Genomic DNA, 15,429 nt, shown 5'->3' with positions numbered 1-15,429 from the left:
ACTTATTTAACGTAGCATAATCCATGGATGCTCAGTTCCATCCATGTCAATGCAAATGGTGGGTACTCATCTTTTCTGATGGCCGAGTAATATTCCATTGTATATATGAACCACATCTTCTTCATCCATTTGTCTGTTGAAGGGCATCTCCGGTCCTTCCACAGTTTGGTTATTGTGGACATTGCTGCTATGAACATTGGGGTGCACATGCCCCTTCTTTTCATTACATCTGTATCTTTGGGGTAAATACCCAGTAGTGCAAATGCTGGGTGGTAGGGTAGCTCTATTGTTAATGTTTTGAGGAACCTCCATACTGTTTTCCAAAGTGGCTGTAGCAACTTGCATTCCTACCAACAGTGTAAGAGGGTTCCCCTTTCTCTATATCCTCTCCAACATTTGTTGTTTCCTGCCTTGTTAATTTTTGCCATTGTAACTGGTGTAAGGTGGTATCTCAATGTGGTTTTGATTTGAATTTCCCTGATGGCTAATGATGTTGAACATTTTTTCAAGTGTCTTTTCGCCATTCATATGTCTTCTTTGGAGAAATGTCTGTTCATGTCTTCTGCCCATTTTTTGACTTATTTGTTTTTTGGGTGTTGAGTTTGAGAAGTTCTTTATAGATCTTGGATACAAGCCCTTTATCTGTAATGTCATTTGCAAATATCTTCTCCCATTCCGTGGGTTGCCTCTTTGTTTTGTCGACTGTTTCCTTTGCTGTGCAGAAGCTTTTTATCTTGATGAAGTCCCAAAAGTTCACTTTTGTTTTTGTTTCCCTTGCCTTTGGAGATGTGTCATGGAAGAGGTTGCTGTGGCTGATGTCGAAGAGGTTACTGCCTATGTTCTCTAGGATTTTAATGGATTCCTGTCTCACATCGAGGTCTTTAATCCAATTAGAGCTTATTTTTGTATATGGTGTGAGAGAATGGTCAAGTTTCATTCTTCTGTATATAGCTGTCCAATTTTCCCAGCACCATTTATTGAAGAGACTGTCTTTTTTCCATTGGATATTTTTTCCTGATTTGTCAAAGATTAGTTGACCATAGAATTGAGGGTCCATATCTGGGTTCTCTATTCTGTTCCATTGATCTATGTGTCTGTTTTTGTGCCAGTACCATGCTGTCTTGATGATCACAGCTTTGTAATATAGCTTGAAATCAGGCAACAGGATGCCCCTAGCTTTGTTTTTCTTTTTCAACATTTCCTTGGTGATTTGGTGTCTTTTCTGGTTCCTCACAAATTTTAGGATTGTTTGTTCCAGCACTTTGAAAAATGGCATTGGTATTTTGATCAGGATGGCTTTGAAAGTATAGATTGCTCTGGGTAACATAGACGTTTTAACTATGTTTATTCTTCCAATCCATGAGCATGGAATGTTTTTCCATCTTTTTATGTCTTCTTCAATGTTTTTCATCAGTGTTCTGTAGGTTCTAGAGTATAGATCATTTACCTCTTTGGTTAGGTTTATTCCAAGGTATCTTATGGTTTTTGGTGCTATTGTAAATGGAAGCGATTCCCTAATTTCTCCTTCTTCAGTCTCATTGTTAGTGTATAGAAATGCAACTGATTTCTGTGCATTGATCTGTGCATGAGTTCTAGTGATTTGGGGGTGGAGTCCTTTGGGTTTTCCACATAAGGTATCATGTCATCTGTGAAGAGAGAGAGTTTGAATTTTCTTTGCCAATTTGAATACCTTTTATTTTTTTGTTCTCTATTGATGCTAGGACTTCTAGTACTATGTTGAACAACAGTGGTGACAGTGGGCATACTTGTCATGTTCCTGATTTTAGGGGAAAGGCTCTCAGCTTTTCCCCATTGAGAATGATATTCACTGTGGGCTTTTCATAGATGGTTTTTATGAAATTGAGGAATGTTCCCTTGATCCCTACACTCTGAAGAGTTTTAATCAGGAAAGGATGCTGTATTTTGTCAAATGCTTTTTCTGCATCAATTGAGAGGATCATATGGTTCTTGTCTCTTCTTTTATTAATGTGTTCTATCACACAGATTGATTTATGAATGTTGAACCACCCTTGCATCCCAGGGATGAATCCCACCTGATCAAGATGGATAACCCTTTTAATGTACTGTTGGATCCTATTAGGAAATTGTTGAGATTTTTGTCATGCATATTCGTCAGGGATATCAGTCTGAAATTCTCCTTTTTGATAGGGTGTTTGCCTGGTTTTGGAATCAAGGTAATGCTGGCCTCATAAAATGAGTTTGGAAGGTTTCCTTCGGTTTCTATTTTCTGAAACAGTTTCAGGAGAATAGGTATTAATTTTTCTTTAAATGCTTGGTAGAATTCTCCTGGGAATCCATCAGGCCCTGGACTCTTGTTTTTTGGGAGGTTTTTGATCACTGCTTCAATCTCATTACTGGATATTGGCCTATTTAGGATGCCAATCTCTTCTTTTTTCAGTCTTGATAGTTTATAGGTTTCTAGGAAGGCATCCATTTCTTCCAGGTTGCTTAATTTATTGGCATATAGTTGTTGATAATAGTTTCTAATGATTGTTTCTATTTCCTTTGTGTTAGTCATGATCCCGCCCCTTTCATTCATAATTTTATTAATTTGGGTCCTTTCTCTTTTCTTTTGGATAAGTCTGGCCAGTGGTTTATTGATCTTATTAATTCTTCAAAGAACTGCCTTCTAGTTTTGTTGATCTTCTCTATTTCTGGTTTCTAATTCATTGAGCTCTGCTCTAATCTTTATTATTTCTCTTCTCCTGCTTGGTTTAGGTTTTATTTGTTGTTGTTCTTTCTCCAGTTCCTTAAGGTGTAAGGTTGGCTTGTGTATTTGAGATTTTTCTGTGTTTTTTTTTTTTTTTTGTGAGGCTTGGATGGCTATGTATTCCCCCCCTTAGGACCACCTTTGCAGTATCCCATAGGTTTTGGACTGATGTGTTTTAATTCTCATTGGTTTCCATGAATTGTTTCAGTTCTTCTTTAATTTCCTGGTTGACCCAAACATTCTTAAGTGGGATGGTCCTTAGCTTCCAAGTGTTTGAATTCCTTTCAAAGGTTTTCTTGTGATTGAGTTCCAGTTTTAGAACATGTGGTCTGAAAATATACAGGGAATAATCTGTCTTTTGGTATCAGTTGAGACCCAGTATGTGGTCTATTCTAGAGAAAGTTCCCTGTGAGTTCAAGAAGAATAAGTATTCTGTTGTTTTAGGGTGGAATGTTCTGTGTATATATCTATGAGGTCCATCTGCTCCAGTGTGTCATTCAAAGTTCTTGTTTCTTTGTTGATGTTCTTCTTAGATGATCTTTCTATTGCTGCGAGTGGAGTGTTGAGGTCTTCTAGTAAAGTATTATTATCAATATGTTTCTTGACGGTTGGCTTATGTAGTTGGCTGCTCCCATGTTGAGGGCCTAGATATTTACAATTGTTATATCTTCTTGTTGGATAAACTCTTTAAGAATGATATAGTGTCCTTCTGTATCTCTTATTGCAGACTTTAGCTTACAATCTACTTTTTCTGCTATGAGAATTGCTATCCCAGCTTTCTTTTGAGGTCCATTGGCTTGAGAAATGGTTCTCCATCCCCCTCACTTTCAGTCTGGATGTATCTATCTTTAGGTTCAAAATGGGTCTCTTGTAGTCATGTATTTTTATCCAATCTGCAACCCTATGCCATTTCATGGGAACATTTAGGCCATTCACGTTGAGAGCTAGTATTGAAAGATATGATTTTATTGGCATCATGTTGCCTATGAAGTCCTTGTTTCTATAGATTGTCTCTGTAAATTCCTGGTCTATATTACTCTTGGGGTCTTTCTTCTTTTATAGAACCCACTTAATATTTCTTGCAGAGCTGGCTTGGTGGTCACATATTCTTTCAGTTTCTGCCAGTCTTGGAAGCTCCTTGTCTCTCCATCTATTCTGAATGACAGCCTTGCTGGATACAGTATCCTTGGCTGCATGTTCTTCTCATTTAGTACCCTGAATATGTCTTGCCAGCCCTTTCTGGCTTGCCAGGTTTCTGTGGACAGGTCTGATGTTATTCTGACCTTCCTCCCTTTGTATGTAAGAAATCTCTTCCCCCTAGATGCTTTCTGGATGGTTTCCTTGGATGTAAGATTTGCAAATTGTACTACTGTATGTTGGGGCATCAGTGTGTTCTCATTGATTTTCGGAGGAACACTTGTTTTCTTCCCCAGATTAAGGAAGTTCTCAGCTACGATTTGCTCAAGTATATCTTCTAAACCTCTCTCTCCACCCCCTCAGGGATCCCAATAATTCTGACATTGGAACATTTCATGGCATCATTAATTTTCTCAGTCTGATCTCTTGGGCTTTAATCTGTTTTTCCCAGGCCTCTTTGGTTTCCTTCTTTTCTATCATCTTATCTTCTAGCTCACTAATTCATTCTTCTGCCTTGTTTACCCTGGCAGAGTATCCAGTTTAGACTGCATTTCACTCATAGCATTTTTAAGTTCGGCCTGATTAGATCTCATTTATGCCCTTAGAGATTCCATATTGTTGCTAATATTTTTCTCAAGTCTAGATATTGACTTCATAATTGTTACGCTGCAGTCTATTTCTGACATCTTGCTTATATCCATATCCATTAGGTCTGTGGCAGAGGTCACAATCTGAATCTTTTCTTTGCTGGGGTTTCCTCCTCTGTTGGGGGGTGGTTGAGGGAATGTACAGAGGCCAAAGTATTAACCGTGACCCAAGCAAGATGCACCTGTTTTATAGGGACCTTAGGGTTGTCATCATCTTGTTCTTGCAGCCTGTCTTCTGGGGGAGGGACCTGCCATGCTGTTACTTAGGCAACCCTGCTTGGGCAGAATTGCCCTGCTGGGGTGGGCTCAGTGTTCTCTGGCAGCTTTCTGCATCTCTTCTGAGAGCAGAAGTGACCCCATCCAAACCTCTGTCTCAGAACAGAGAAAGTGTAGTCTGCTCTCCACTGAGCTCTCTGGGACACACAGTCTCCATTTGTCTGGGCTGCTAAAAACCCCAACCTCCCCTTTGTGTGCCCCACAGCAAAACTCCCAGAGGTGGATCCCAGGGCCGGCGCCCTTCGTGCTTCTAAAACCATGAGCCACCAATGATTCACATGTGCACCCGCAGCTCCTGGATCCTGTTGGGGGCTGGACTAAAGTCCTTTCTCCGCTGCTACCAGTCTGCGAGTCTGTGCCTGGTCCCCAGCATGGGACACTTTTGTGATCCAGTGTTATATCACCTTCCCAGCACCAACTTATGGCAGCTCCCTCCCCCTTCTGTTCATCTTCTGATGTCTGCTCACAGAATCATGGCTCCATGCTTCCTACCTCGAGACTGTTGGAGATACTCTGTTTGTAGAGATCCAGATATATATTTTTATATCCTAGGCTGATTTCTTGGGTGTTAAGAATGGTTTGGAAGATATCCAGCTAAATTCAGGGGACCGGTTGAAATAGGGTCCCCTACTCCTCCACCATCTTTTAGGGCTAAAGTCTTTGGAAACACAATTGTGGCAGAAGCCATGATGGGTATTTGAGAACATTGTGGAATGAATGAACAAAAAATTTATTGGGCAACCAGCAGGCACGATGACAACTGCTGAAGATATGTCTGTGTCCAACTCAAGGAGTTTATAGTCTACTAGGCAGGGAAAATGTGGTAAAATTAAGGGGATAAATGAGAAAATGGTACAAGGTATACAAAATACCTTGGGGGTACAGAAGAGAAGATCATCAGCTGAGACCATAATAAGAGGAGTTAATCTCTTGAAAAGTGAGGAAAGGCAGACCAGGCAAAGATGAGAACTTAAGGGTGAAAAGTTCATATGGGCCTTGATGGTAGGTTTGTTGAGAACACAGTAGGGGCAAAAAATGAGCAAGCAGAGTCCTGGAGAAGGAAGGTGTTGTAAAATAGGAAATTCAAATGAAGCACAAAAGGACTGCCTCCTTGACCTATCTTGTTGCTAACTGCAAAAGGATGTGAGGCTGGGTAGCTGCCATGGTTTAGCGCTTGCCCCACATTCTGGTTCCCTATCCAGGAGAAATCAGCTATACTTGACTATCTAAACTCCTACTCTTTAAACAGGGAACCAAATTGAGATGGGGCTGGTATCTCTTGCTTTTATTTCAGATAATGTAGTATCCCTTATTATTAGAACTTATTGCCTGAGTGCATGCTGCCTTGACCTTGGAATCGCAAATCTAAATATAAATCAAGGGTTATAAATTCAAATACCTTCAGTGTTCAAGTAAAAAATGGTAAATGAGTGAAGAGGGCTATGTATAAGACAAAAGGGAGTGGTAGGGACTATGGCAAATTGGAGAACATGCACCCTACCTACACAGGGCTGTGAGTCAATTCTGGATTTTTGCCATGTGGGAAAAATTACCCAGTGTAATGATAGCGTCCAGTTTTTCAAAAGCTGGCAGAAATTGAGATGTTTTGGTAAAGGCAGACTACATCCAACTCAGAGTATTTGAAAAATCAGACTCCGCTTACCTATTTCGAGTCTCTGTGCTGCAATGTCCAGAAAGACCCTACTAGTTTAGGATTTCAAGACCAATTCCACTCTGTGATTTGTATGGTTAGAATAGGATTATACAACTTACCAGGTAAGGAATGAAGAAACAGACAAGGCTCTGGTAGAATGCATCCACTATGGAAATCCAGAAAGTCATTGGGTTGTAGCACTGCCAGGAAAGAACACATCAACCACCATCAAAGCAAGCCTCCATTCTTTATAAGCAACTTTCTTGTGCTACGTGGACAGACAATATGGTATTTACAGTGTTCTTAGAGGCAACAGAATGGAAAAATTAAGAGCACAGACCTTAGTTCAAGTCCCAGCTCTGGGTGATAACTGTATGATCTTGTAAAAGTCACTAAATTGCTTTGGTAACTGGTTCTTCCACAAAAAGGATAAAAACAACACCAACTATCTTCTTCGGTTTTGAGAAATCTAAATGTAATTGTGCTTTAGTACCCAGTAAGTGCTCAGTTATTAATAACTACCATTCGTTAGCACATTGCTAGTGCTAATACACACTTGGTAAGTTTAGAGATTCTAAGGTTTGTACATAACATCTGAAAGGGAGCTCTCCATCACAGCCCAGGATCACAGATTCCCAAGAGACAGGGATCAATGGCTTCAGACACCAGTGTTCTCATTTTGTGGTTCAGCGTTCCTGCCTTCCCTAGAAAAGTGAAACTTTTCAGTTTGTTTTTGCTACATTAACTTCTCTTACTGTTAGATACTCAAGGAATACATTACACATATAGCACATCAATGGGAAGGGAAAAATCAGAAGAGCTATGGGTGTACATGTGCCATCACCACGTCTCTCTTGCCTGATGTGCTAGGGTTGCTCTGTTGCTCTCTTTCCGTTTTTGGGTTAGGGCTGGGCTTGGTCCTTTGTTGGCTGTCCACAAAATATTACTAGCTCTCAAACACCACATCTGGCTTGGCTTTCCTTTCTCCCAGGCACAGAGTTATTCTCATTCATGTCAATGTCTCTTTTCCCAGAACTCTTCCTTGAAGGCAGTCAGGTTCCCTGTCTGTCTCTACCATCCAGTCTCTGGGCTGTGTCTGTGCTAGTCTGACCACCTGGAGTGCCTGCAGTCTGACTTCTCCAAACCATTCAAGGTGTCAGTGTGACAACTCTCTGCCTTCTAGGAAACCGTCAGGATGGCCTTCTTTAGTCTATGGGCTACCAGCAAATTCCAGACTGTGTATAATCTTGAATTCTAAACTTTGTCTTCCCTAACATGAGGTAGAAGACTTCATTGGTGAATACCTCACCCAATGATGAGCAAACTAGCTTTCAATCCCAGGGGTTCCCCAACCAACCCTTGGGGGTTCTGTTAAAGGCCTGGAGAAAGGGTCCAGCTGAGGGCAATGAGATCTTTCTGCATGTTTCCTCCCCACGTAACTAGGGCAGCCCCATGTTAACATGTGATATAATTAAGAAATAACTAAAAAGAAAAATACCCACTGGTCTGGTCCATCACCCTCAACAGCAAATGAGAAACAGGCTAGGAATGGGGAGTGGAGCTACGGGTCACATGGGAGGTAAAAGGCAGAGTGGTGACCAGAGTGCAAGTCCCCTGACTGCAGGTCAGTGCTCTTTCTCTGACACCTGGAGGGAGGAGCTGAGGCCTCCCCATCTTACCTCAGAGTTCTGGCCACTCTTGTACAGCTCAGGCAATGCCAGGAGTGTTTCTGCAGAGATGTCTTTATCGAGGATTCCGAAAACGAGAGGAGGCAAGGAGGTGAAGAAGAGATTGAAGAATATCATCTGCCAATAATCGATCATGGTGGAACCAGAGAAACCACAGAAAAACTGGTACCAGAAGAGCAGGTTGACGTAGCACTGCAGGCAGAGAACGTGGCCTTGTGAGTAAGGACCATGGGCAGTGGCCACCAGCTGCTGCTTAGGAACCTCTGGCAAGCCTACGCTGACTTGGAGCTTCTGTTTTCTCCTTTGTGACGTGCAGAGTTGTGTAAGAATCAGAGATAAATAATCCTTAGAGCACCAGCTGCTGCTGCTCCTGTTAATATGTTCTTTTGGACCTGAAGGGAATCGCACCAACTTGCTAAGGTAAGTATACTATGCATTAAGAGCACAGGTTGTGGAGGCAGAAAGGGCTGATTTGGAATTTCCAGATCTATCACTTACTAGCTGAGTGACCTGGAGCAAATTGCTTAACTTTTCTGAACATCGCCTTGCCATCTTTCAGACAGGAGCAGTAGTACCTAGACCATGGCACAGGATACCAAAAGGTAGTTGTTATGATTAGTAGTGTGGAAAAAGAAAGGGGTGCCTCTGGGAAAGGGATGATAGACTGGACCAGGGGCAGGAAGAGAATTTCATGAGGCTGTTCTCAAAATATTTTCCTAATGGTCATGCAACTCAGAAGGGTGAGTAAGAAATCTTTTCCCTGTTTCTTTATGCTTTCTAAAGCTGTTTCCCACTCAAAACCACCCCACTCTGAGATGGGCTGGATCACTAGTATGGTCTACCACACTGTGATATGGTTTGGTGACTTGACCAAGGTGGTCACTTAAGATGCTGCCCAGAGTCAGGACTAGAACTTCTCAGCCCTTTGTACCTGAGGCACGGAAGGGTGAAAGGTATTGTAAGAAATCATTCAGCAGGTTTGTGTACAAACTAGAATGTTTATGTCCTAACTAACTGCTGGGCCAGTGTTATTTTGAAGAGAGTCTCTAGAATTGTAATAATATGGACATGTTAATATTAGTAACACCAATGATTATTACTGGTTTCTATTTGTGCCAGGTGTGTGATATACATCATACCATTTTAGTATATAGTACATTAGATATGCAATAGACCTAATTTGTCCCAACAATCTTGAAAGATTATTGCTAATAAAAATGGTACATATTATATTAATGTTATATCTTGATAATATTGTTATTAGCTCTATTCTACAGACAAGGAATCTGAGGTTTTAACATACTCAATTACCTCTTGTCCAAGTTCAGAGTTAGAAAGTCACACAACCAGCATCTGAGTTTTCAAAGCTCTTTCTCTTTGACCACCCCCAAAATTTTCAATCTCCTATTGGATTATGCAATAACAATGTGACTGAGAGTCTTCTAGCCGAGGAACTCCATCCTTTGTCTTTTCTGTTCAGGTCACAAGTGGAAAGTTTCCTGGCTCTGAAAGAGATCCTGGTGCCCTGAAATATCCTGGACCTTGCATCTTTCTGTCAGAAGGAGAGGGCTCAATCTGTTTACTGTGCTGCAGGTAGGTTTGAAATGGACTGTGGGCGGACTTTGAGTCTTGAGATCAACAACCACTTGTGCACTTGTCATGGTGGGTTTAAGAAGAACTTGAAGTACTGAAGTCCCCTCATACTAGCATTCAGCAGCTGTATGAGGCTTTGTCCTCTCTTTTTTTCCCCTTTGAGAACCTTGCCTTGCTTCTCCCTCCCCAGCTAGATGGGAAAGACAGTAACTCTTATCTCCCTTACACATAGGTACCTTGAGCAGCTCAGATGGGCTAAGTGACTACACCAAATACCCTTGGTCACTTGGGGCTGGAACTGTGACTTGAAGTTGTAGAAGCCTAGGATGCCAGAGCTGGAAGTGACACCATCTTGCAGACGAGGCCACTGAGAGCAGCACCAGCAATAACAATAGCAACAAAAACACCTAAAGCACATACTATGTGCCCTGCTCTGTTCGGACCCATTAGATCCACCTAAAAGCCCTATGAGGCAGTCCTTAAATACTCCCATTTTACAACTGAGGAAACTGAGCCTGAGAGAGAGGTCAAGTCATTGGGCTGGCAGTAGAGAGCTATTAAGTAACAAATTGGAGTTCAAACTCAGATGTTCTGGCTCCAGAGTTCACTCTCATAAACATGGTGTGGGAAGTGGATGCTCTTACAATAAATTCAAGATCTGAGACTGCAGCTCAGTCTCTAGCACTAATGTCGAGAGCCCTTTATCCTACACCATGAGAGGCCAGGTGGATCCATCCTGAAGTGCTGTAAGTAGCGAAAGTACTGAACACAGAATGCTGTGATTGGTAGTTTCTGCCATGGTTGCCAAGGGAGCAAGGCAGCAAGTTTACCAGCTGTAGGCCATCCTCTGATATTTGCAATGTAGATCTGGTCTTTCTGACTCCAAGCCTCAATCTTTCCTCTCCAAACTGCAGCTTTTAAGTTGTATAAGCTTATCTGGTAGATTCTGTGATGCTTGACCCAGTTTTCACCCAAGCTCCAGCCATAGTCTAAGCCAAAGGAGGAAGAGAGCAGTGACCGTGGCTGGTGTTGGAGGCTGTCTGAAGATATCATCACATGATATTTCTTGAACAGTTTATGTTGAGACATGGTGCTAGAGATGCTTGGACAGCAGACAACACACAAAGAATTTGGCAACCCCTGGAAAACAGGGTGCTTGGACATCTGGGAGGCACTGAATGCCATGGTGATGAGGACATTCAGTCTAAGGAATTTGGAGTATAGTAGAACTAGGTCCAATCCTGATTCTGTGATGTACTTAGCTGTGTGATCTGGGCAACCCTCTGACTTTCAGCTACCACATCTATAGATAGATAATAACTGTCCCTACCCCCACAGGGCTGATGAAGCATTTACTCTGTACCTCACACATATTAACTCATTTATGCACATAATAACCCTGTGAGTTAGGTAGTATCCCCCTTTTATAGGTGAAAGGACACAGAGCTTAAGTTAGTTACTCAAGGCCACCTTGCTGTTAAGTAGCAGAGTGGGGCTGGGATTTGAACCCAGTCTGGTTCTAGCACATGTACTCTTAACCCCTGTATTACACTTAGCTCTCATAGTTACATACATACGTAAAGTTCTTAGGACATCATCTGGTTTGTGGTAGGTTCCCTATCGATGATGGGGGATGTTAATGCTAGTGATGCTATGCCAAACAGTAACTAGCTGTGCTAAGTACCAAGGACACGACAGCAATCAAGGGTGGCATGGAGAACTCTGGGTGTCAGAAAACTAGCATTTACTGAGCTCCTTGCCTTATACTTCGCACACAGGCAGTATTGAAGGGCTTTAATCCCTAGTCAAAGCAAGACAAACCTTGCTTGGATATCTCTGGCTCATTTTTTCATAGAACCATTCTTACTGAATTATAATTTAATATTGCCTTTATCAAGCGTTGTTAGAAAAAAGGGTACCATATGGAGGTTAATTTTCATTTCCTACAAAAATGCCACAGAAGACAGTTTCTTGAAGGTTTTTGTCTGACCTTCTTCTAAAGGTTTGCTTGACAAATTGATCTCTGAATTTAGAGCAAAAAGAGCGTTCTTCCTGGAAAACTGGTTTGCTTGTTTTAACCAGACATTTAATACTTAGCATCTTATCTCGGGTTCCGGGTGCAACTGACCTCTTTCCTTTGTGGTTCTGCTCCATACTCAAAAATTTCCCTTCTAACTTCTCTATTGCCTCTGTTTTTACTATGTCATTTTCATCTCTTTTTAGAATTAGATACAGTATATAAAATTATAAATAAAGACTCAGGTTGTCAAGACTCTCCTTCTTGGCAGGGAAACCGGCAAATTCATAATTCTCTGCTTTTGGGTCCTAGCTTAAATGTTACTTTCTTTCTAACTGATTAGGTCAAGAATCTCCTGGTGATATGTCCATAGCACCCTGACCTTCTTCGAGGGAAATGTGCCTAAGAAATATTTGTAAAATTTTAATCTTCTTTTCCCATAGTACTTCTTAATCCTTAAGGTTCATACAAATTACCTGGGGCTCTTACTAAAAGCGCCCTTCTGAGGTAGTAGTCCCCGGATGTAGTCTGAGGCTCTGCACTTCTAACTCGCATCTAGGTGTTGCTAATGCTGCTGGTTTAGGAACCACATTTTGAGAAGCAAGATTTATGGAGATCAGGAGATGACAAACTACTTCCTATAGGCCAAATGCGGCCATAAATAAGGTTTTGTTGGGACACAGCCAAACATGATTTGCATGTTGTCTATAGTTGCTTTCATGTTGCCTCAGGAGAGTTGAGGAGGTACTATGGGCTATGTGGCCCACAAAGTTCAAAGTACTTCTTACCTGGCCCTTTGCAGAACAAGCTCACTGAGCTCCGATTTAGACTGTCAGCTTCAGGAGGCAAGGACACAGATGTTCAATAATGATTTGAATAAATGAAATCAAGCGTTGTTCTATTGTCCCAACAATACCCTGGAGTTTAACACTGAAGTGTTTCCTTCCTCTGCAGGCCCTGTTAGGACCTCGCTTGCTTCCACTTCCCCTGGCTGGAATCTTTGCATTTCCAAGGATGTGCCTGGAACCTGGTGACGGCATCACTGAGGGGGGGGCCTGCGTTTTCCTCCCAAGAAGCTACAATGCAGTAATTAATTCATTGTTGAAATTTCAGAGCAGGCAAGGTTTTAATACCCTCTGAAATTGGTTTTGGATGTGGAAGTCCTAGTTCTCCACCCTCTAATTGCAATGGGGAGCTAATGCGGCATCAGTATCACAATTTTGAGCATGGCATCGGGCTGGAAATAAATACCGTTTAAGCTTTGAATGCATGGTTAGCTGGAAACGGTTCCTTTTCTATTTCACAAATTTAATGCAGAAAAGTTGTGCTTATTCAAAAGAACGGCTCCTTTGGAGGCAAGAAGAAAAATTAAATGGGCATTTTGAATTCTAAGTATGCTCAGAGTGAGTTTCAAGTTAAATAGAGTGACTTGTTTGCATAGACTTGCTGAATATTACCATCCGGGGTTTATCGAATTTACATTATTTTTTGTCATGCTGTTTATTTACATATACATTGAACTTTGCACAAAAATGCTCACTCTTGAGTGAGGGCAACTGTGACAGTGCCTAAATCAGGACTGGGAGAATGGAACAAGGACAAAATGCAATTTTGCAGCTGCTACTTGGCTAATGCATTTCTCTGCCATCACTCTACTCTTAATCCTCCCTCTTTCCTTATGCAAACAGGAATCGGATTCTATCTGGAGACTCTTCGGGATTATTCAAAGGTCCTTGAACTAGGTAATGAAAACTCAGGCCCCTTGTTCGCTCCTTTAGTACGGCAATGTTCTGGCTTCTTCCAATACCCATTGTTAATCAAGGGCTTTTCAAATAAGAGCCTCTGTCAATTTTAATAGTTGGTGTGTGCCTGCTTTGAGCCCTTATCAACAAGACAGAAATGAACATATTTTTTAGGAGAAACAATGCTATCTTCCCATGATTGTATTTGTATAGTGTTACATGCTTTCCTGAGCTCTGACACTAAAGCCTCTTGATAATACTTCTAGGGACAGAGGGAGTCCTAGTGTCTCCATGTTATTGACGAGGAAACCAAGGCTCAGAGAGGTTAAGTAACTCTTCTAAGTTCACACAGCATGCTAGAGTCAGGCAAGACTAAAACCCAGATGATCAATCTAAACCAACATTTTTGCCACTAGAAATTTGATGTCCTGACCTCTGAATTCTCTGCTGGGAAGGCTGGGGAAGCCGAAGTGATACATAGTCTCAGGTGGAAGCCAGGGACTCCAGTCTTAAAACTATACTTTCCCAAGGGGTGGGATATGGCTCTTGCATTGGGATGGCTGTATCTGGGGAGAAAATTTAAGATATGTGTCAAGCTAATTATTCTTCAAGTTCTTTGTTCTTGTAGTCAGAAAGTAAGTCTCATTTATGGAGCCCGTCTTAGACCAATGACAACAGCAATAATGATAAAAAATAATGGCTGACTTTATAGGGTGATTATTATGTGCTAATCACTTTATACACAAGCTCTCATGTAATCCTTCTAGCAAATATAGGGGAAAGGTACTATTATCATCCTCATTTTACAGATGGTAAAACTAAGGTATAAGGCCATTACCAAATAGAAGAGCCTAGATTTGAACCAAATGCATCCAGCACAAGAACCCATGCTTGCAACCACGCACGCCGCCTTCCATGGGCCGGGTACTGTCCAGACAGTATTGCTAATGCTCACACTAACTTCACAAAAGTCATAGCCCATTTTACCAGAGAAGAAACTGAGCGCTAGAGAAGTGAGTTATATAGCTCAAGCTCACAGGGCTAGTAGGAAAGAGTTTCAGGATTCAAAATCTAGGCCAGCCTCACTCACTCCCTTATGCTGAGATGGTTTGTCTTAACACTGTGGTAGGAGCGGGTTCCCTGGCAGGGCCTCCCAAGGCCTGTGCAGGAGGTTACCATTGGGCTACTCACCACATTCTTGTAGAAGTAGTACACCACCATCCTGGCCAGGCGCGAGTAACACCAGTGGCCATGTACAAGCAGCAGCTTCTTGAGGTGTTTGAAGCGGGAGATGGCAAAGTCACTGGACATAACAGCCTGAGAAGGCAGAACAGAGACATTGGCTTCTATCCGTGGCCACCAATGAACCAGAGTCTCCCTTGAGGGCTATGCTTTGTTCTAGGTCCACAGCTGGTAGGGCCAAGAAGACCCTTTGTCATCATGTAGCACCTAGGGTGGTTCTTTGGAATTGGACACCCCATCCTTTCTTCTGGAAAATCCAAACCTCACTAGAATCCAAGAAAGACAGCTCATAAGGAACTCATGGTCTAGTCTGGCCCTTCATCTCCTTCCATTTATCTGATAAACTTTAACCGTGGTGGCACCATGCTAGAGATGTGATGGCTAACCAGAAAGTAGGGGCCTTCTTGCAAGTAATCCTCAAACCTCTCAACACCCTTGGTTTCCTCCTGTGGCAGACCATTTGCTCCATTCCCAAATGGAGCTAATGGCTGGATAGCTCTTCCTTTACATGGAGCTGAAATATGCCTTCTGCCCTTGGGATTATTCAGAACATGACCTAGTTCATAGACTGTTTTAAGAGTATGAGGTTTGGAAGTGCCTGGTTATAGATCCTGGTATGAATCTTGGTCAGGCTGTTTAACCTTTCCCAGCATCAGTTTCATCGGAAAAAAAAAAAAAGGTGGAGTAATAATTCCTAACACA

General features: G+C 41.9%; 1 protein-coding gene and 1 long non-coding RNA gene across 5 annotated transcripts in view; one reads left to right on the top strand and one right to left on the bottom strand.

The window, feature by feature from the left end:
- LOC103664520 overlaps nt 1-13,012 on the top strand; it is a 112,674-nt gene extending 99,662 nt beyond the window's left edge. For 3 of the 4 annotated variants that reach the window (XR_569053.2, XR_005834832.1, XR_005834834.1), the window contains 3 exons: nt 8,152-8,553; nt 9,614-9,726; nt 12,698-13,012. This is a non-coding gene — a long non-coding RNA (uncharacterized LOC103664520). The remainder of the gene's footprint in view (nt 1-8,151; nt 8,554-9,613; nt 9,727-12,697) is intronic. The other variant, XR_005834833.1, reaches the window with a different exon arrangement.
- Nucleotides 1-15,429, bottom strand: part of ATP10B (ATPase phospholipid transporting 10B (putative)) — a 113,979-nt gene that overhangs the window by 16,766 nt on the left and 81,784 nt on the right. Inside the window, exons 17-19 of the mRNA XM_008692415.1 lie at nt 14,677-14,802; nt 8,125-8,325; nt 6,565-6,645 (exon numbers count right to left, since the gene is read on the bottom strand). Of these exons, the coding sequence (XP_008690637.1) occupies nt 6,565-6,645; nt 8,125-8,325; nt 14,677-14,802 (408 nt within the window). The remainder of the gene's footprint in view (nt 1-6,564; nt 6,646-8,124; nt 8,326-14,676; nt 14,803-15,429) is intronic.

This window comes from Ursus maritimus, unplaced genomic scaffold (genome assembly GCF_017311325.1).
Source record: "Ursus maritimus isolate PB19 unplaced genomic scaffold, ASM1731132v1 scaffold_15, whole genome shotgun sequence".
Taxonomy (NCBI): Eukaryota; Metazoa; Chordata; class Mammalia; order Carnivora; family Ursidae; genus Ursus; species Ursus maritimus.
Note: the sequence above shows the minus strand (reverse complement) of the source record. Positions and strands in the feature narration are given on the sequence as shown.